The sequence below is a fragment of the Cardiocondyla obscurior genome, linkage group LG22 (genome assembly GCF_019399895.1).
Source record: "Cardiocondyla obscurior isolate alpha-2009 linkage group LG22, Cobs3.1, whole genome shotgun sequence".
Classification (NCBI taxonomy): domain Eukaryota; kingdom Metazoa; phylum Arthropoda; class Insecta; order Hymenoptera; family Formicidae; genus Cardiocondyla; species Cardiocondyla obscurior.
Genome location: NC_091885.1, coordinates 1,983,951 through 2,003,370, shown reverse-complemented (window position 1 = coordinate 2,003,370; position 19,420 = coordinate 1,983,951). Strand labels below are relative to the sequence as shown.

Sequence of the window (19,420 nt, the reverse complement as noted above, 5' to 3'; positions counted from 1 at the left end):
TAATATAATATTTAATATATTGCTTTGTTAAAAAGTTAAAAATTAACATTCAAGCAATAAATTTTTATTTTTATTTAATTTTTTTTTTTTTTAATATTATATATTTTTAATATTTTATTTAATATTATTTAATTATATTTTTAGCTGCCTGCTTTTTGCCGAAAATTGCTGGTCCTTGCGAAGGATACCATCCAACGTGGTATTACGATTCTAACAGGAAGCAATGTGGTCAATTTGTTTATGGTGGTTGTCTCGGCAATGCTAACAAGTTTAAAACGAGAGAAGAGTGCGAAAAACTTTGTGTCACTCCAGATGACATCGGTAAGCAATATTAGGTTTAAAAGAACTTCCACATTAATTAAACAATTAACAGTTGTAAATTTGTCATTTAAATTTTATGCAGATCCTTGCGAACAGTCGAAAGAGCCAGGTCCTTGTGCAGGCAATTTCACAAAATGGTACTTCAATCGAGAATCTCAAACTTGCGAACAATTCGTATACGGTGGTTGCAAAGCAAACGACAACAACTTCCCGACAGAAATCGCTTGCCATCAACAGTGCTTACAGCCTGGTCGAAGAAAAGGTATGGTATTTTTTATTTTATTGCTTTTGTACGAAATAAAATTTAATTAACTTTTAATAATATTTAATTTTAATTAAAAAAAATATTGTAACGAAAGCATTCTAAGATTGCTCGGCACATAAATGGAGCATGAATATCAAGAATGGATAGCATTCTTGTAAGTGTGCTGGACTTATTTAAAATTAGTTTGCCACCGATATTAGGTGTTCAGTCGTTTCTTAACGACTTTATTGTATAGTGATGGACGAACTTTTGCAGTAAAACTGTCTGATGTATGCGCTATGAAGAAAGATCTCGGACCTTGTCCGGGCTCGGCATTGCGTTGGTATTACGATGTCGAGCGTGGCACTTGTAACCAATTTGTTTACGGCGGTTGTAAAGGCAACGCCAATAGATTCCGTACTTTTGCTGCCTGCCAGCAACGTTGTCCCTCGCAAGGTATAAAATGAGGAAAGAAAAAAAAAAGCTTAATCGCTTCGTGGTAACATCACGCGCAATCTGACAGAAATGCCCAATGCTCGATTTCGAGAAAGCATCAGTGTTGTTTTATCAGAACATATTTAATTCACAGGTGATGGTAACTGAAAATAGTGTAGATTAGCATCAATTTATTATTATATGTCTTATATATCGGCAGTGATAAAAGATTGACATAGAGCACAATCACATAAGTTATAATTGCGCATTAGAACTCGCACAATTTTTATTTTGTATGCACGCTTGCACAATCTCGTCCAACACAATATAGATAAAAATTTTTTTTATTTTTTATATAATAAGATTTTTTAATATAAAATATTATATATTATTTATATATTTTATTTTATAAGTTATATAACAATTTTTTTTAGTTTTATACGTGTGTGTATGTATGTATGTATGTGCGTGTGTATTAATGTGACGGTGAAAGTGTTTTGAATTTAAACTAAATTTGAACTAACGTCAAATATTAATTTACCACAGCGAAATAATTGGAGTTGGATTAATTAAAATTTCTAATTGCATGATATAATAATTAATGCGATTAACAGATATTTGCACTTTGCCACGGGCCGAGGGTACATGCATGGAGAAGCAATCTCGATGGTACTTTGATCAATCAGAGAATCGCTGCATGCCATTCTATTACACTGGTTGTAATGGCAATAAAAATAATTTTGCATCTAGAGACGCATGCGAGTTTGATTGTCCACCTAAAATGGGTAAGATTTTATTTTTCTTATGTCCTTTTAACATCATTTATCTTTATTATAATTTAAAAAAAATTATGAAAAGGGTTTGCGATGATTTTCTCTTTTTCTATAATTTTCACAAATTTTATAATGCAAAAATTTGTTTCACAGCTTTCAAAATTTATTAACATATTAATAAAGAAACTAAAAACTTATCTGCTTTTAATTAAAATAATTTTTTGCATAAAACATAAATCCTAAATTTATAAATACAGAACAAGATATCTGCCTTCTACCCGCTCTCTTGGGAGAATGTCACAACTACACTCAACGATGGTACTACGATTCCTATGAGCAACACTGCCGACAGTTCTATTACGGTGGATGCGGCGGGAATGAGAATAATTTCGTGACCGAACACGACTGTGTCAACAGGTGTGAAATAGCCAGCACCACATCGTCTTTACCGGGACAAATCGAGTTCCGACTAGGTAACATTTCTAATGACTTTAGAAATTGTTCGTAAATAACGGTACCACTATTTATCTATTATCGAATAGAACTCTGTTTCCTGCCCGACGAGCATGGACCCTGCTCCGAAAATCAAATCAAATGGTTCTACGACAGTCGTGATGGCGTTTGTAAGCAGTTCCGATACGGTGGCTGTCAGAGTAATGGCAACAATTTCAATACTCGCGAAGAGTGCGAATATCGCTGCGGAGAAGTTCAAGGTACGTAAACTGTAAAAGCTGCAAAATAAAAAAAATTAAAACCATTTAAACTAATTTTTGTCATTAAAAACTAGTAATTAATTTAATTTTTATTTAATTTTATTAGAGTTTTAGAAGATCGATAAATATCTAAAGAAAATTATTAAAAATTTCAGATCCTTGTATCCTGCCACAAGTTATCGGTCCTTGCAGCGGTTTCGTGAAACAATTCTACTACGACAGACGCACTGATTCTTGCTACGAATTTGAATACAGCGGCTGTCAAGGCAATAAGAATCGTTTCCAGGATGTAGAATCTTGCGAAAGAAAGTGTAGGCGACGGATGCCTGTGGAAATTACTTCAGCACCAGACACGACTAGTCCGATAATTAAAGGGGAGAAGAGTACAATTTGCATGGCGCCAGTCGATTCTGGCAATTGCGATAATAGCATTACCGCGTATTACTACGATGCCCAGCATCAGTTGTGCCAAGCGTTTATTTATGGTGGATGCGGTGGAAATGCCAACAAATTTCAGACTGAAGAACAATGCGAGCGACTTTGCGGAAAATTCCATGGACAAGGTAAATTGTGATAAGTTTTATTTGCGTTACCAAATGGTAATTTTAACCGTGTTACATGAAAAATTTAATTCTAAAGATTGTGTCTTTATCTTTTATTCTTTTATTATACTACTTATCTATTTTATAAAACAACTTTTTTAAAAAATTAATTAACATGATTTAATTGACCTAATGCTCTTGTTTTTTTTCTTTTTATTTTTTTAGATATGTGTAATCTCTCTGTGGACTCTGGTCCATGCAGAGGTGCTTTCCGCAAATATTATTATGAACCAAATTCACGTACTTGTCGTGAATTTATTTATGGAGGATGCGATGGCAATGCTAACAGATTCAGTACAATTTCTGAGTGCGAGTCAATTTGCGTACATCATGAAGAACCTGTGCCTCCCGGAAACGACACCAGTGTTTCGAATTTGTGTATGTATATCTCCTTAATATTTTCTCTCGAACGACGATTTACTTCAAGTGGTTTATTTTTATGATGATAATGTTTTTGTCATTAATATAAATCATATTTTATAATGATGGTACAGCGATCTGTAAAGAGCCTGTTGATAGTGGATCTTGCACGACCGGTACAACGAGACGATTTTACTTTGATGAGGAGCATCAAACGTGCCGAGCGTTTATTTATACCGGGTGTGGTGGCAATCGCAACAGATTCAAAACTTTTGAATCTTGTATTAACACTTGCCTTAGGAGTAAGTTCAGGATACGAGATCTCAAATGAATTTCTTATTTTCTTTTTATTATTGCAAATATATATATGCATATAGCTTTGTTGCAGTGCCAGCTACATTCATCATCATTGTACATATTATAATCACCACGTTGTACTTTTACATTTACCAGCGTTTTTTATTGCTTATATTTTTCTTTTTTATGTTGAAGTTTACTTAGCACTAAAAAAAATTAAAATTTTCTAATTTTCCGTAACTTTTAATTACAGCGAGTAACGAAATAGATGTGGACTCGAAGGATACGAAAGATCGATGCGCGGAAGCCAAAGAAGAATGTACCATTATCCGTTGTCCTTACGGTAAAGAACAATATGTGGATGTACAGGATTGCGAGCGATGCCGTTGCGTTGATCCTTGTAGAACAAAGATCTGCCCCGATGGTACTCGATGCGCCATTACGTTAGTCGCGGCACAAGACGGCACGGAATATAAAGGCATTTGTCAATCAAGTAAGCATTGCTTTGTCTTAGATTTTATTTTTAAATAATTTTTTATTAAATTAATTTTTAAATAGTTGTAATCAATTTACATCTAATATTATATATTTGTAGTCGCCAAACCCGGTAATTGTCCGAAAGTATCCAACAGCACGAGGTGCGAGCAAGAATGTGTGACGGACGCGGACTGTCCAAAAGAATGGAAGTGCTGTAACAGTGGATGCGGTACATCCTGCCTAGAACCTGCACCGGAAGAATTGTTGACAACTGCATTACAACCCACCGTCACTCCACCACAATACGGTGGTGAGCCTGCAAAAATCCAGCAACCCGAAGAACCTCAAATTAGCGCGCAAGAAGGTGGCTATGTTACGCTGAAATGTGTCGCACTAGGAACTCCCAGACCAATCATTACGTGGAGAAAAGATACTACATTGGTAATTTATATTTTCGTATAATTAATGTATTAAATGAGTATTTTATATTTGAAAATTATATAATTATAATTGTTTTAATACATTATTAAAAATACTTTGTAAATATTATTTTTATTTCAGATTGGACCTTCGGAGAAGAGACGGCGTATACTACTCGACGGATCTCTTCAAATCATTAACTTATATACTTACGATAGAGGAACTTATGTGTGTACGGCTGATAACGGTTTAGGACCACCGGTAAGGGCAGAGTATCAATTAGACGTCACAGGTACGTAGAGAGCTTATTTATCTCGTAAAAATTAATAACTATTCTATAGAATTTTATAATATTTATTGATTGTGGGACTGATACTAATTTGTTATAAATGTAGTTAATGAATGTCTCGTAAAATGTATTTCAGAATAATCAAATAACAGGGTTTTTATTTAATGGTTAATAAGATATTGATTGTAGATTTTAGTCAATTGCATTTTTGATTGGCATGGAATGAAATTAATACATGTAACATTTGTTAAAGTAAATGTTAATTAGTTTGATTATATTTTTCGAGGTGACGGTATACTTAACATATTTCTCTAAGCATCGTGCATGCTCCTTCTCTTGCACTATTTAGAACCAAGCGAACTTTCTGTTGCCATCATCGGGGAGCCCGATACTCGCATAACAGTGACGATGAACTCGCCGATTACGCTGCACTGTTATGCTATGGGATGGCCAAGGCCAATAGTCACTTGGTGGCGCGGAGACCAAATGTTACCTCTATTTTCGGAAAATTACGAACAAGACACCGATTACACTCTTCTGATACGCTCAGTCACTTTAACTAGCCTCGGGGTTTACACTTGTCAGGCGTTTAATGGCATCGGTACACCAGCTTCTTGGTCGGCGACCTTACAAGCGATCGGGCCCGTCTATAATGTTAAACCCGAGCACGAAGAATACACAAAGTATCTCGTTCAACCACCGAAGAGACCTACTACTGAAAAACCGCAGTATCCTTACAGACCTACCAGACCGCAATCTCCCGATCATCAAACCTATGCTCCTATTTCTTCGAGGACTCCTTACTACATACCTCACGTTATCCCTCTTGAAACTACTACTGAATCTGGTAACGTTAGGTTCAAAGGTGAGATCACTAAGTCACTTTGACTGATACCTATATTAATTGCTTTGATTTTTTCTTTCTTACATGCATGATTATACATATAATGGAATTAATTTACATTGCATTGTACTATGAAAAACTAACATGGTGTGTTAAGTGCTTATTATATTGTTTCAAATGTATTTTAAACATTTAATTCGATAAAGTATTTGTATCGTTAAGTAAAAACGAAACTGAGTAAGTATACTTTACATAAGCTTTTTTTATATTATATTTTTTTTAATAAAAATAATTTTTTTTATTTATTAAATAAAATTTTTATAGTTTAAGAATATTAACAAGTTTTATTTCTTAACAGTACCGGTCAACGTCAATGTATCGGCTGGACAATCGCAATTTCCCGAAGGCAGTGATATAAGCATCGCTTGTAATGTTGATGGGTATCCGATTCCGCGTGTACTCTGGTATAAGAACGACGAACTTATTCAAACAAACAATCGAATAATGATTTCTGGTAAATTACAAATAATAACGTATTATAAAGCACAAACATATCTTTGTCAGCGTTAATATGAATTTTTTATAAACTCAGTAAAATAAACTATAATAATATGAATCATATATTTTTATTTTCAGAACTTAATCGGCTTATCATTAGCGATGCAAATCGAGATGATTCTGGCCAATATCGATGCGAAGCGGCCAATGAATTCTCTTCTGATTCCGATAGCGTTAATATACACGTTGCTGGTATTTTTTTTTCTTTTTTTTTAGATCGATATATTTTACGTATTTTTTCTTAAAAATAATTCAGGATGTAACTAACGCTAGAATTGATTATTACAGGTATCTTTATTCACCCCCATTGCCAGGACAACACATTCTTTGCTAATTGCGAACTTATTGTGTCGGCTAAATATTGCACACACAAATACTATGCAAAGTTTTGCTGCCGATCGTGCACAGAAGCCGGACAACTGCCAGCGAGAGGACCTCATATCGACAACTCGAGAAGAAAAAGAAGATCTATTTTATGAATGCTCGTATAAGACAAAAATTCGACTTTTCGGCACATGTGATAGTACATATCGATTCTGGATCGTGGTCGGCGGGATTCGCAATAGAAAAAAAATGGTAAAAAGAGGAAGTAATTGCGCGTATCTGCCCCTATCGGACGTGCCGGATAATCGACTTGTTAAATCACTGCCAAAGCCTTAGAGCATTTATACATATGGTATAATATATGTATGCGGTATTGCCATTTAAAGCGTGCGAAATCGACATCGTGCATTTTGATCTGCGCGATCTCGATTCTTCGACGTTTCTATCCATGTGTATACAATCTGACGCTGAATTCCTAGTCCGACGGAGCCATATTAAGCGGGATAATTAACTTGTTCTTAAGAAATCAATGGAAACGTCGTAATCACGCGCATCTTCCATACGACATTTCGCGTTACCGAAATAATCAATGTCGACTGATTAAACGCATAATTTTATGGATTGTATTACCGAGTACGTGGAAAACATTATTTCTGAGTGGTATTCTTTTAAGTATATATTTTATGTGTCGCCATATAATTGTATTTCAAGTTAATTGTAGAATAATTACTACAACTTACAGCAGCGTACCCCTAATAATGTGCGAGTCTTGTAATTTTTTTTTATATTTTTTTTAATCAACAGCAAAATTTTTAACAATTTTTGCAGAATCTTGAGAATACGATTTAAAGAGTCGTTATCGATGTGAGACGGTGTAATCATTCCTTTCTCACGCAGTATAAAGTTAACGAACACGATACGACGATATAAGAATAAAATAATATATAAAATTTTCTCATATAGAACGTTTAACAATAAGTTAAACAATATCTTACTTTATTGGACATACTACGAAATTAAAAAAAAAAAAAAAAAACTTGTACCTATTTATATTAAGCGTATGCGCACACGTTACGTTGTATAATATAAATAGTTTATTATGCAATATGCCATTTATACTCTATAATATTATTACTTTACTGTTTCTTATACTCGTACATACTATATCATAACGCGTACTGAGTCCAAGATAAACTTATTATTTTTCGTTATTATACATATGTATTATTAATAATTTTTTTTAACAAAAAATTTTTAGTATCTTAAAAGCGAAATATTGACCACAAAAGTGTTTAATTAAATTTTATATTAATTTTTTTATTTTTAATATTTTTATCTATTTCACATGACACAGATTACTTTCAAACGAACATGTGGTTTGGTTTAATGTATATTTCAGAGTTTTATTTTATTTTATTTTATTTTATTTTATTAATTGAAGAAAGGACAGATATTATATGTACCGAAATGTTTATCCGGCGAATATGAAAGAATATATTGACTCTAAATGCCAGTTAAAAACTTCAATGTCTGATAACTCTGAAAGTATAACTAGGTAATTTAAACATAAAGCTTAGATATGTGAAAACAGGAAACATGCAATTTTATGCAAAGAATGCATATATATCGATATAATTTTGTGCTCGGCGTAATGTTCTTAAATTATGCATCTCGCCGCATTTCACTTGTCGTAACACGTATGTATAGCCAATCTTTGACTTTAATTAGTTATTGCATTTGCGTGCAAATTTGCGGCATTAAACGTTCGTTCTTGAAACGTTTTAATCGCAATTATTATTATGTGTTATTTGCTATCATTAGACATATCGTCATTTATGAAATATCAAATAGATCATAGACACCTATTATAAACTAAACGATTATAAAGATAAACGGGAAGAGAACAAGTACCAAAACGCATTTACATACACGTCGTAAACGTAAGTTGTAAGTCGAGATCGTTACCGATCAAAATCGACGCGTTGTAAACCTCTAGAACAACTCCTAATTATTCCGTACTTCTACCGATTTAGTCGCAGTAAAACGCAGTGCCTTATTAGATGACCTTTGAAAGGATTGGGGAAAGAGTGCTGAATATACATGACATCTAGGGCTACGTTCCGAAACGTTCCTCTGCGAGGAACACCGAGAAAAATTTTACTCAATGTCCATTACGAAACCGTTATCGAAAACGGTTTCAGAACGGATATCGAGTAAAATTTTTCTTGCAAAGAACGTTTCGAAATGTAGCCTAGTTAGTGTAAATAGTTATTACATACCCGCGTATTTCTTTCCAGCATGACATTCATACTGTAGTACATAATTAACAAGATATAGATTAGATTCATTCGGCAAACATATACATTCAAAGAATATTGTCGACAAAAATATTAAGTACTCTTCTCCTCCGTGCTCTCTTTTAGGTATGACCAAGAAATCTTAGTGAAAAGTACATAGCGTAGTGAACCATTTAATTCGACGAAGCGATCTAGTAGTGATGTAGACAGTCGACCAATCGATTAATCGTTGCCGTAAATTTGAAATAGATTTCAGGATAAAAAACGGTGGAAATACGATGAAATGCGAAAAATGTAATTCGTGGAAAAAAAAAAAATTATGACACTCTAGATGTACAATCACCCGCATTAATTAAACTTGTTTTATTGTAAATAATTATTTTTACATCGTAAGATTGCGGCCTCCGAGTATGCCCCGTCATTTAGCGCATAGATATTAATTTTCACACAGTGTTGATTTAATAATTTCACATCATTACATTTCGTATCACAAAAGGGTAACATATCTCGTCAATGTATGTGCATTGAAAGACAGATATGGCATTTGCTGCGGTGAGCGGCGACGGCGGCTGGCGTACGTGACTTCCTCCTCTCTCGGCCGCCGAGTGCGGGGAGGTGTAGGTGTAGTAGGCCGCGTTCCCCCTCAGTCCTCACTCCTCTGTGACCGGTGCTCCGTAACATGTCTACGCCCGCGCTTCGTGTGAGATTCGACGCACACCACGTCAAGATCACGTACGCTGGCCACCTTCGCAGCACCACGAACGCCATTTCTGATGAGCGTACATACATACAGTGACTACACCGATGTCCGTAGGTACGTCTAGCGTTACGATTACATTGCGAACTTGATCAATTGGGAACGCGATTCTCGCGGATTCGTTGGAACTTACCTCGCGCATAACGACGTCGGTTATGAATGAATGATCCGCTGTCTTCCTCGACACATCGGCAAAATGTGTCGCATTTGTTTCCTACTTTGACGTTGCGATACTCCATCACGTTCATCTTTTGCAAAAAATAGTCAAGTTACGACGGTATTACGAATTTAGACCTGTGTCTGTTTGTCTGTCTGTCTGTACTTGAGCTTTTTGCGGAAGAAGAAATTTGCTAAAAAAAAAAAAGGAACCACGACTCATATCCCTCATATGTTATCTCAATAGAGGAATAGAACTCATCACAACAGTGCTACCGTAAAGTCCTATAGCGAATGTAATTGTAATTGTAAGTACTGTAGGTAACGATTAAAATATATGCATATAATTTTAAAGTAAAAGTAGATATAAATATATGAGAGAATGCCATTATCTACGATTATTGTATGGACAATAATAATATATAAGGTCCTTAAATATACACGATTATACTGTCAAAACGATAATTATTATTTTAGGTTAACTGAAAGTCAATTATTGACAGCCATAGAAATTAATTAAGTATCCAAAAATATAGCTTTCTTAAATCTTTGAAAATTAAAAAGTTGATAGATAAAGTCAAAGAACATATTACATATGTGCAAAATTAAATTTTTGTAAATTTGTCATCTAAATTGGGCATCATATTAGGACGTATCAAAAAACGTTTGTGCTGTTCTTCAGCTCTAGCGGTTCTTTCTATGCGTTCTGTAGCGATGCGCTCGATTTCTTCAAACAATTCGCTATGTATGTCTATGCATTGACGAAAGTCTTTGCGATCTAGTCGATAAACCTCACAGACATCGATCGCGATTACGCTAGCCACTCTTCGTTGATCCGCAACTAAAAGCGCGATCTCGCCAAAATGAGCACCGTCATTTAAGTGGCATACCTAAAAATAACGGATTAAATTTCTATGCGCAACCTAAATACATTTACAATTATGCATTTTTAAAAGACTTACTTCCTTTCCAGTTGGCGTAAAAATCGCAACGGTGCCAATCGACAAAAAGAACATGCAGTCACCTTGGCTTCCAGCTTTAATAATTACGTCGTTTGGTAAATACAACTCAAATATCAAGTTTTTCACTATTGACTGCAGGATGTTTTTTGGCAAAGTTTTAAAAATTGCCACGTTTTCAATCAATCTTCGACAGGATTGAAACGCAATCTCTTCACGTAACGGTTCTAAAAAAAAAAAATCTAAATTTAATTTCAACACACTGCATACTTTGGTAAGAAATTGATATATTTTTGTATGCTTCTCTTGTTCTTATAATATTTTATTTATACCTGTCAGGTCTGATAAAATCCGTTTACTGTGAAAGTAAGAGTTTTGGAAGCGGTAATAATAATAAGCTAAAAGACGTTTCTTCATGTGTGGCAATAATTGTTTCTGCCTCGAATATGCTTTTACTTGATCGATTAACTCTTGAAATTTTGATTCGAATGACTTTCTTTGAGCTTTAATTTGTAAAAACATAACTGAAAAGCGCAATATTTTTAACACCTAATAATAGTGCACGGCTTTCAGTGAAGAAATTAATCTTACTTAATATGTAACACATAATAAGTTTGCCAATAATCATAAGAATACTTTCGAAAATAATGAGACCGTCTGTCTCTGGTACGAACGGACCATAATCACTTCCTAATATATTTTTTACTACGATAAGTGCAGCATTTATAAATCTGAATTGGATACTTTTGTCTTCTAGTTTCATCATCCAACATTCTTCGCATTCCTTTTCATGCGCATTAAAATCTTTTTTTAATAATTACATTCTTAAAAATGTAAAAAACCAAGAATATTTACGTAAATCAATATTGTAGATGTGCTTACTTTTGGTGAAATATTAATAAAATACATTAGTAAAACAGGTATTACGTAACACAGACAGGAGAACCAATAGATCAAGTATAGTCCCAGTAATAAGGTGGTATACAAATCCAAATAGAATCTGTCTATTCTAAAATGCTGAAAAATTAATTAATATAATACAATTTTTTTTTTCTTTTTTTTTGTGGAAAATATATAAATGGATTACCAGAAATAAATAATAAATGTTTGAATTAAAAGTGCAATAGCGCGTCAACTTAAGAAGAGGTATAATATTAATTAACGTAATGATATAATGAGGATTATTTCCCGGTAATCTTCGCCATCGCAATGTCATATAGTCGTACGAAAAAGATGATAGCACATCCGGGACAAGAAACTTTTTAAAATAGAATCTACAAAAGAAATATGTATTTAACATTAAACAGAAATTAATAAGAATATAATTTTTTTTTTATGAAATGTTGGACGCGATATCTCACGTGAATACTTTAATAGGTTTTAATTCGACGGACATAGTTTTCTTATTGTAATATCCCGTAATGCAATTTAACATTATGTCCAACCAACAGATCGCGTAAATTGGAACGTTCACTAAATCTAGACGAATTGTTTCGTAATCCATTATAACGATACAGACCATAAAAGGGATGGTAAAGAAAGCGATCATGAATATTATCATCATAAAGGTATCCCACAAAAATCTGTAAATTAACTTATTCAAAGAGAGAATAACATAATTTTTTTTTAACAACTTGCGTTATATTTAAAACGTGCCTAGCGTAACTAAATGGATGTATTATCCACCAATATTTAGATTCAGAATGCCTTAGTTTTTCAGCAGCAATTGTGGCCATGCTGTCCATATAAAGATTGCATTTTGGAGTATATTTACTGATACCACACCAGGTTGTCCATATATTTGTGAAAGTGAAGGGTTTTATAGTCGTAAAAGGAAACTTACTTTCCTTTGTTAGCAGTAATTGACATATATGCTCGTTCATAATTAAATAATAAGAATTAAAGTTTTCTTCTACGGATTAGATGTTAAAATGGCATGTAAGGTTAAACGATAATACTTGAATAATATCGCGAGTATGTTCAAAGAAAACTTCTATTGTTTTTTTAAATATATAATAATTACAACGGAATACACACAGCATAATTTATTATTTAGTACGTCATTATCTGCTACATTTTTATTAATATGTACATACTTTGTTTATCTATATCTGAAGTATAAATTGCATACTTTAAGTGCCACATACATTGCAACGTTTTGAAAAGAGCTGAATTTCATTGATATCGTTTTCGATGAATTTTATTGAAACAAGTAATAATTATTATGTATTCAGTTTAAGCTATCAGTCTTCCCAAATATCTTCTTGCATCGTTTATTTTACTTTGTAAATGTTTTAAAAAAATATGAGTCATAATACATACATCTATGTGTGCATTTTTCTGATCTGACACAAATTATCACGTCGAATTTCTTGAGAGCTTCTTTATGAATATAAATATGGAAACACGCGTATAACATTACGTTATTGAGGTTTACAGTATCTAGAATATTGTTCTATTGTAGTTTCATTCTTATGTATATAATTTTTTAAAACGGCATACAATCCTGTTTTTTTTTGTTTTTTTTTTCATGTGATACAATTTGTATATTTAATCACAAAAAAAGCTTATATCCGCGAAATTTTACTTTATTAAAAAAATGTCTGAATTAGGATGTTTTATACACGAGTAACATAAGATAAAGTATGAAAACTTGATTCAGATTATTCGAGCAATTTATGTTTCTCCGCTTTGCATACATGCACATATATTGATACAACATCGATACTACGATATTATGTATAAATGCGCCATCGTTTTTTTTTTATTTTATTTTTTTTAATGCTTTACCATCCGATAACACGAGTATGTTTGTTCTGAGGTACGTTTCTTTACTAAATGTTTTACTTTTCGTAACATTTAACATTTCAACGATTATCACCCTGGATATTATTTGAATAATCTACGTTTTGTAATCATAGCTATTCAGTAAAATGATTATTACCATATCACTCGTCATATTCACTTAATCGAGTACAACACGTGAACTACAGTTATATATAACATCCATGTGTTGAAAATCAATGCAGTTGAGCAATGTTAGTTATCAAAATGCATCAACTTATCCGGGGACACGTGACGATATAATGCCAGGAAATGCAGCAAGAACATACATTATTCAAGCGTCCCTCTTTAAGTTTTCGTCGGAATTCGAATAACGGTCAACAATTAGTGTTCTGGTCACACGTATCAAACATCAAACGTTTTCTTCAAATGACAGTTTTTTTTTTTCTTTTTTTAATTTTACCTTTCACACGGGCTGTGAAAATCTTTACTAAACGTTATAAATTGTCCTTTGTGGAGGTATCACAGTGCGCGGTACTCTTTTGTGAAGAGTTTTGTGCGGGAAATCAGCAATCTTAAACATCGATACCGAGCAATTGTCGGCTGTCGGCCTTTGAAAATCGGCGACATAAGCTGCGACGACGAAACTCCCTCCATCAGACAGACGCGCGTTTTATTCGAAGACTGGCAGAGGTTGGGGGTGGTCGGTAGCCTTGATACCCGGAAGGATCCAGCAGCTCGGAGTTCGCTGGACCTAGGCAGGTGCAAGAACACACGCTTACACAATCGTCCGTGTCGTGAATGATAGGCACGTGGCTAGCCAAGAGCTTTCCATTCACCGCGACAACCTCTCCGTCCAATGTTAAAACGTGATGTGAGGCAGACTGCATCTCAGTGTCGTCGCGACGTGCCTCACCGGAATCCCTAAAAAGATAGATTTTGCAAAGTATTAACAGTTACATTTTTTTTTTAGATGTATGTAAAATTATTCGTTAGCCTTGTACAAAAAAAAATGTACTTACGTTGTCATAAATCGCAATACGAGCAAATTGATGCTAGCGGCGACCACGGCTAAGCCGAACAGAATAAAAATTAAACTTAAAATCACGTACCCAGGTTTTTTGGAAAGCGCGTGATCATTCTGAAAAAGAAATTATTTGTAAGTCTTAATTATTTATTGCTTTTCTTCGTAATTAAGCAAGAATTATTTACCTGAAGAGCGACATAGTCACCGAAACCGATAGTCGTGAGCGTTACAAAACAATAGTAAAAACTATCGAAATAACTCCAACCTTCGTATCTGGAAAACACGGCAGCGCCCGTAGTAATAATTATACTCGAAAGCAGACCGGTCGCGAGCATAAGATTCATTTCTGTAGCTTCAGTTCTTTGGCACCTGAGATAGGTCTTTGCCCGTCTGATTACAACCGATGCGAACTTATTCAGTCGCTCGCCGATGCTCTGGAACATCACTAATCCCAAAGGGATTCCTACCATTGCGTATATCATACAAAACGCCTTCCCGCCTTTAGTTACTGGAGTTGAATGTCCGTAACCTTAAATAGTTTTTAAATAAATATTAAATTTATTATGCAATTCGTATTATATACGTCAAATTTGAATAATCTTGGAGAGTATCAACTTACCAATCATGGCTAATACTAAAGTGGCAAAGTAGAAGGCACCCGCGAATTTCCACTGCGGCCCCGCTTTGTGTGGCTTATTTTCTATTATTACAATTTCGACCATCCTGTAATCCTCGGGCGTAATATTGTACTTCCTCATCATGTTACGCCGTATCTCTGTAGCAGCATTTTCCACGGAAATAATTAATCATAAATAATCTTTTAGCTTGAGAACAATTTGTGCAAAACAGCGAGAAAGAAAACTCACCCGAGAGAAACTCCCAACGTTTCCTCTCAGTGTCCGATTCAAGGGCGTCGAATACCGCGGCGCCGACGAGAAGATACGTAAACGTGCACACCACCAACGACAAAGTTCTGACGTTCTGTCTCTTCATTTTCGCCGTTTTGGCTGATTATTGCGCGCCACGAAAGCGCGCGACAAAATAAAAAAAATTCGACAATTACACTCGCAACGACGAACTTTTCGAGTTTTTCCCTGACGATACAGCGTTCCTCGCGAAATCCGACATTTATGCGGAATAATCCTTGACGCACGGCTTGCGAAATAATACTTTCTTGCACGAGCGAACACGCGGAAGGTTTAAATCACATTAAATGAATACTCGTTGAAGAATGCTAGGCCCCACGAGAGTATGCACAGTGCTCGTGAGACAACAAATTCGCTCCGTGCCGTCCACTTCGAGGACCAGAGTATTGATCGCGTACCAAAAGGGATGTTTTGTGAAGATACGGCGCTGCTAGCTTATTCGAAAGTGCAGTACAGGGATGATCACGAGCTCCAGTGATAACCACTCTGATTTCAGGTAAGTGATAAGTTATCTTCTACCTATTATCGCTGATAATTAACGCAACTTCTATACAGTATAACAAATCATGTTGAAATTTTAATCAGAAGAAAAAGCGAAAGTTAGACCGGTATTCATGTACACCGGCCTTAATTGCTAGTTTCTTCTCTATGTATTCACCAAGACTTGGCCGGAACTTAATAGATTTTATTTTAATGTAGCTTAATAATTGTTTATTTAATTAATTAGAACTTTTGTTATTACGAGAAATATTTATTTTCTCTGGTTTAAGAGAAATAATTTAATTATATACCGATCGCAGCATCGTAAAGTATGACACTGATGTTCGAACAATCTTGAAAAAATTAAATAATAAAATTTAAATATTAATATAATATTAATTTTGATATTAGTCGGTAATATATGTATAAGCACATTATATTTTTTTTTTTAATTATTTAAACACATTTTTTTAATATTATATTTTTAATAAACCATTAAAAATTATTACTTACCGTAGAGAAAGTGTCCATAGATATAACATACATTTTTCCTGCCGTTAGTACACAAGGTTCTCGTGTTTTCATTATCATAAAAATTAAGATTTTCCTTGTCCGAGAAGAAGTCTGATACCAGGGTACGCTTGTTCTACAAACGAAATATAATGACTTGTTTTTAAAATCGTTAATTTTTAGTATGCAAAATTTAATTTCTAATAAAACAGAATTTTGGTCTTCATTAAAACTTGTATTTAAAAATAAATAAAAAAATTAATAGGAAGAGACGATTAAATTTATATTCGCAAACTGTTTTGAACCTTTGAAAATTAATATTGCTTTTTAATATAAAAACATATACGTACAAGCTGGTATGAACAAGCGAGCTGTGATCAATTAAACGTTGCGCTTGAAAGCTTTCAAAAAATAGATGTACTAATAATGCGCATGAAAATGTTATTTGTCTAAAGAACTCTTCTGGTTTGTCCATGTTTGTGACCGCCTAAAAAATTTAATATCATATAGTTACAGAAGAAAATTTAATATTTTATTTTTATCTATTTTTAATTTATATTAATAAGTAGTTTATTAAGTGCAAATAAATGAAACAAATAAAGCTGACGTACCGTAACGCCTGTCATACTAATAATAAGCAAATTAACAGCTGCCATTAAGAAAAACATTTGGCTAAATACTGCTTCAATGAGACTGGCAAATCTTCATGGATTAAAAATATTTCAGTTAAAATATATTGCTTATACATATTAATTATTTACATATGCAGTAAGAAAATTGAATATATATTTTAAATAAAAATTGCATATTACCTTAAAGCTTTCTTGTGAGTACGAATGCTATTCACAACATTTTCATACGGTTTATCGTCTTTTATAGGTGGATTCAGATCTATTTCTAAATTGTCTGTTTTTATTAAATTATCCAGTTGCTGCCTGACACAATTAATTGCATGAATTTTAAAATTACTTATTAATATCAAATACAAATCAATTAAAATACATTTAAAAGAAATAAATTAAGTAAAATTATTTCACAAACTTCTTACCCGATAATCATAAATAATCCACAAATGTGCTGCACTACTATTACATACATTGTGTCTGCCGCAACGGATATGCTTACACAAATGATGGCTGTAAGGTATCCATGAATTAAAATAGGAAAGTAATATTTCTCCATATCGATGTAGTACTCAACTTGATGTAGCAACGGCCGAGTTGAAGCATTTAAAGAAGAGTCCAGTAACAATTGTTGCAATGGTACTAACATGAAGAACGTCAACGCCGAATAAAAAGAACCTAAATAAATTTATATTTTTATCACTTGTATATATATATATATTTTTTTTTTTAATTTTTATATTTAATTATCTAGTAATATTAAAACCAGAATTGTTACAGTCGCTATTGAAAAATCAATTACTTATGAATTTAAAAAATCCATTTCAGAATTTTTTTTTCTTTATTGCATGTAGAGTCGATCATTATAGTTACTTATTTATGCTTACCTGCATAAATGAGTGTGAATGTCCGTCCACCTTGTGCATAATTACTAAGAGTTTTAATATATGGGGACGTAATTAATAATTGCCAATCGTATTGTATCTGATCAAAGAGTTCCCTGATCTGCAATTAAATTACATCGTATTAAATTATACCGTAAAGAAATTCTAAACTTTAATTCTTATCGCGACAAATATTATATTTACATACCTCTGTTGCTCTCAAAACGCAAGTCACTAATTTTATTGCGCATCCCAGATCGACGACCAGCGGTGAAAGGGAATCGATGAACAAGTCGAAATTGTGAATAGATAATAAGCCGCATATCTATATTTTTAAACCAAGAAATAATAAACGCGAAGCGATACGGTATGCAACATTGGTTGCCTTTTATATTAAAGCACACGATAATTACTTAAAAATAGTTTCTATTTTTACAAAAGGGTGAATGAGTTACTCTTCATTAACGGACAAATGAAACATAGCGTTGTTTAAACGTTCTGTCATACCTTGGCGATAATTTGCGTGCCGGCTAAAGACACTATAATGATAATAATAGCGTTGCTACTCCTGTTCGTTTGATACGGCCACTGTCCGACACATGACAAAAGGACTTTATTAATTCTGTAATTCCGCCCATCAAAGAACTGCATTTCACACTTATCAATAGAACTGTAGAAGAACGATATGGTCGGGGAGAACTGCCGGTAACTTTCAACGTTGCATCCATTCGCACCATTGTCTTTAATAATTCTCTCTGTGAGCGTTCGGTCGGCACCATTACAAAATTATTTTAATTGCTCGCTTATAGCCGTACTTAATTGTCGGATCCAGCCTACGCACGTCCCTTGAATCCTTAGCCTAAAGGTTTCACCCCGGGATGCCCGCTATTGTCACTTGAATTCATTATCTTCATAATAGCGTGCGATATACTATATTATATAACATATTCTTTAACCGCGAGGTACTTAATTATTTTTTTAACTCGTCCCGCAACGAGTCTTTTTGTTCAACAGGCTTCAATATTATCGTAACATAACAGCAGAAATCCAGAATAGTTTTACAGATGCTCTTTTGTCACCTCGCTCATCTGTTAACTGTTACTAAGGTTATAGCTATAGTTAGTTCATCTAACTGTTACTGTATCTAAAGCGCGCCTTTTATTTCACGCAACAGTGAGAAGTACTAAAAGTGTCTCGTCGTTATTATGCGAGTTCCACGAAACATATTTCGAGCGTGACACATCGTATCATGCGAAAAGGCTTTGCCCGTTGTAACGTAAGTATAGCACAAACTGAATGCGTGTATTAATCATGAGTAATTAATGCTGAATCTTGTTTAGGCTGCACAAATGTTGCGAAT

The 19,420-nt window shown here is 33.8% G+C and overlaps 4 protein-coding genes across 6 annotated transcripts in view; 1 reads left to right on the top strand and 3 right to left on the bottom strand.

Annotated features, from left to right (window-relative positions):
* Ppn (proteoglycan-like sulfated glycoprotein papilin) overlaps positions 1-10,326 on the top strand; it is a 54,594-nt gene extending 44,268 nt beyond the window's left edge. Inside the window, exons 25-39 of one of the 3 annotated variants that reach the window (XM_070671023.1) lie at positions 145-321; positions 404-583; positions 1,615-1,785; positions 2,031-2,246; positions 2,316-2,486; positions 2,642-3,049; positions 3,254-3,466; positions 3,583-3,750; positions 3,999-4,238; positions 4,341-4,663; positions 4,784-4,934; positions 5,281-5,796; positions 6,134-6,289; positions 6,412-6,525; positions 6,622-10,326. In XM_070671023.1, coding sequence (XP_070527124.1) covers positions 145-321; positions 404-583; positions 1,615-1,785; positions 2,031-2,246; positions 2,316-2,486; positions 2,642-3,049; positions 3,254-3,466; positions 3,583-3,750; positions 3,999-4,238; positions 4,341-4,663; positions 4,784-4,934; positions 5,281-5,796; positions 6,134-6,289; positions 6,412-6,525; positions 6,622-6,812 — 3,395 coding nt within the window. In that variant the 3' untranslated portion in view covers positions 6,813-10,326. The remainder of the gene's footprint in view (positions 1-144; positions 322-403; positions 584-1,614; positions 1,786-2,030; positions 2,247-2,315; positions 2,487-2,641; positions 3,050-3,253; positions 3,467-3,582; positions 3,751-3,998; positions 4,239-4,340; positions 4,664-4,783; positions 4,935-5,280; positions 5,797-6,133; positions 6,290-6,411; positions 6,526-6,621) is intronic. The other 2 variants (XM_070671025.1, XM_070671024.1) reach the window with 2 other exon arrangements.
* Positions 10,327-10,471: 145 nt separating this feature from the next.
* On the bottom strand, positions 10,472-12,773 carry LOC139111020 (potassium/sodium hyperpolarization-activated cyclic nucleotide-gated channel 1). The gene is made up of 8 exons (XM_070671050.1): positions 12,483-12,773; positions 12,188-12,409; positions 11,914-12,100; positions 11,709-11,843; positions 11,418-11,610; positions 11,159-11,350; positions 10,830-11,053; positions 10,472-10,757 (listed from the first exon to the last, which is right to left on the bottom strand). The coding sequence occupies exons 1-8, from the start codon at positions 12,707-12,709 to the stop codon at positions 10,473-10,475; spliced, it is 1,665 nt and encodes a 554-aa protein (XP_070527151.1). The 5' UTR covers positions 12,710-12,773; the 3' UTR covers position 10,472.
* Positions 12,774-12,856: 83 nt separating this feature from the next.
* On the bottom strand, positions 12,857-16,127 carry Task7 (TWIK-related acid-sensitive K[+] channel 7). The gene is made up of 5 exons (XM_070671041.1): positions 15,504-16,127; positions 15,257-15,412; positions 14,823-15,166; positions 14,633-14,751; positions 12,857-14,534 (listed from the first exon to the last, which is right to left on the bottom strand). Exons 1-5 carry the CDS (start codon positions 15,628-15,630, stop codon positions 14,267-14,269), a joined length of 1,014 nt encoding a protein of 337 aa, XP_070527142.1. The 5' UTR covers positions 15,631-16,127; the 3' UTR covers positions 12,857-14,266.
* An 85-nt stretch (positions 16,128-16,212) lies between these two features.
* Positions 16,213-19,299, bottom strand: LOC139111013 (odorant receptor 13a-like). The gene is made up of 9 exons (XM_070671040.1): positions 18,568-19,299; positions 18,269-18,385; positions 18,064-18,181; positions 17,602-17,854; positions 17,366-17,488; positions 17,165-17,255; positions 16,904-17,040; positions 16,557-16,689; positions 16,213-16,396 (listed from the first exon to the last, which is right to left on the bottom strand). Exons 1-9 carry the CDS (start codon positions 18,709-18,711, stop codon positions 16,343-16,345), a joined length of 1,170 nt encoding a protein of 389 aa, XP_070527141.1. The 5' UTR covers positions 18,712-19,299; the 3' UTR covers positions 16,213-16,342.
* Positions 19,300-19,420: the final 121 nt, after the last annotated feature.

What these genes read in the sequence shown, in the direction of transcription:
- LOC139111020 (XM_070671050.1), bottom strand. Translation starts at nt 12,709, where the DNA reads ATGAACGAGCATATATGTCAATTACTGCTAACAAAGGAAAGTAAGTTT. An exon ending in TTATTAATATTTCACCAAAA is followed by an intron (nt 11,611 to 11,708) that starts GTAAGCACATCT and finishes GCGCATGAAAAG; the next exon opens with GAATGCGAAGAATGTTGGAT. An exon ending in GATTTTATCAGACCTGACAG is followed by an intron (nt 11,054 to 11,158) that starts GTATAAATAAAA and finishes TTTTTTTTTTAG; the next exon opens with AACCGTTACGTGAAGAGATT.
- Task7 (XM_070671041.1), bottom strand. Translation starts at nt 15,630, where the DNA reads ATGAAGAGACAGAACGTCAGAACTTTGTCGTTGGTGGTGTGCACGTTT. An exon ending in TTTAGTATTAGCCATGATTG is followed by an intron (nt 15,167 to 15,256) that starts GTAAGTTGATAC and finishes AAACTATTTAAG; the next exon opens with GTTACGGACATTCAACTCCA. An exon ending in GTATTGCGATTTATGACAAC is followed by an intron (nt 14,535 to 14,632) that starts GTAAGTACATTT and finishes CTATCTTTTTAG; the next exon opens with GGATTCCGGTGAGGCACGTC.
- LOC139111013 (XM_070671040.1), bottom strand. Translation starts at nt 18,711, where the DNA reads ATGCAGTTCTTTGATGGGCGGAATTACAGAATTAATAAAGTCCTTTTG. An exon ending in GCACGCAAATTATCGCCAAG is followed by an intron (nt 18,386 to 18,567) that starts GTATGACAGAAC and finishes TTAAAAATATAG; the next exon opens with ATATGCGGCTTATTATCTAT. An exon ending in ATTCACACTCATTTATGCAG is followed by an intron (nt 17,855 to 18,063) that starts GTAAGCATAAAT and finishes AAATTTATTTAG; the next exon opens with GTTCTTTTTATTCGGCGTTG.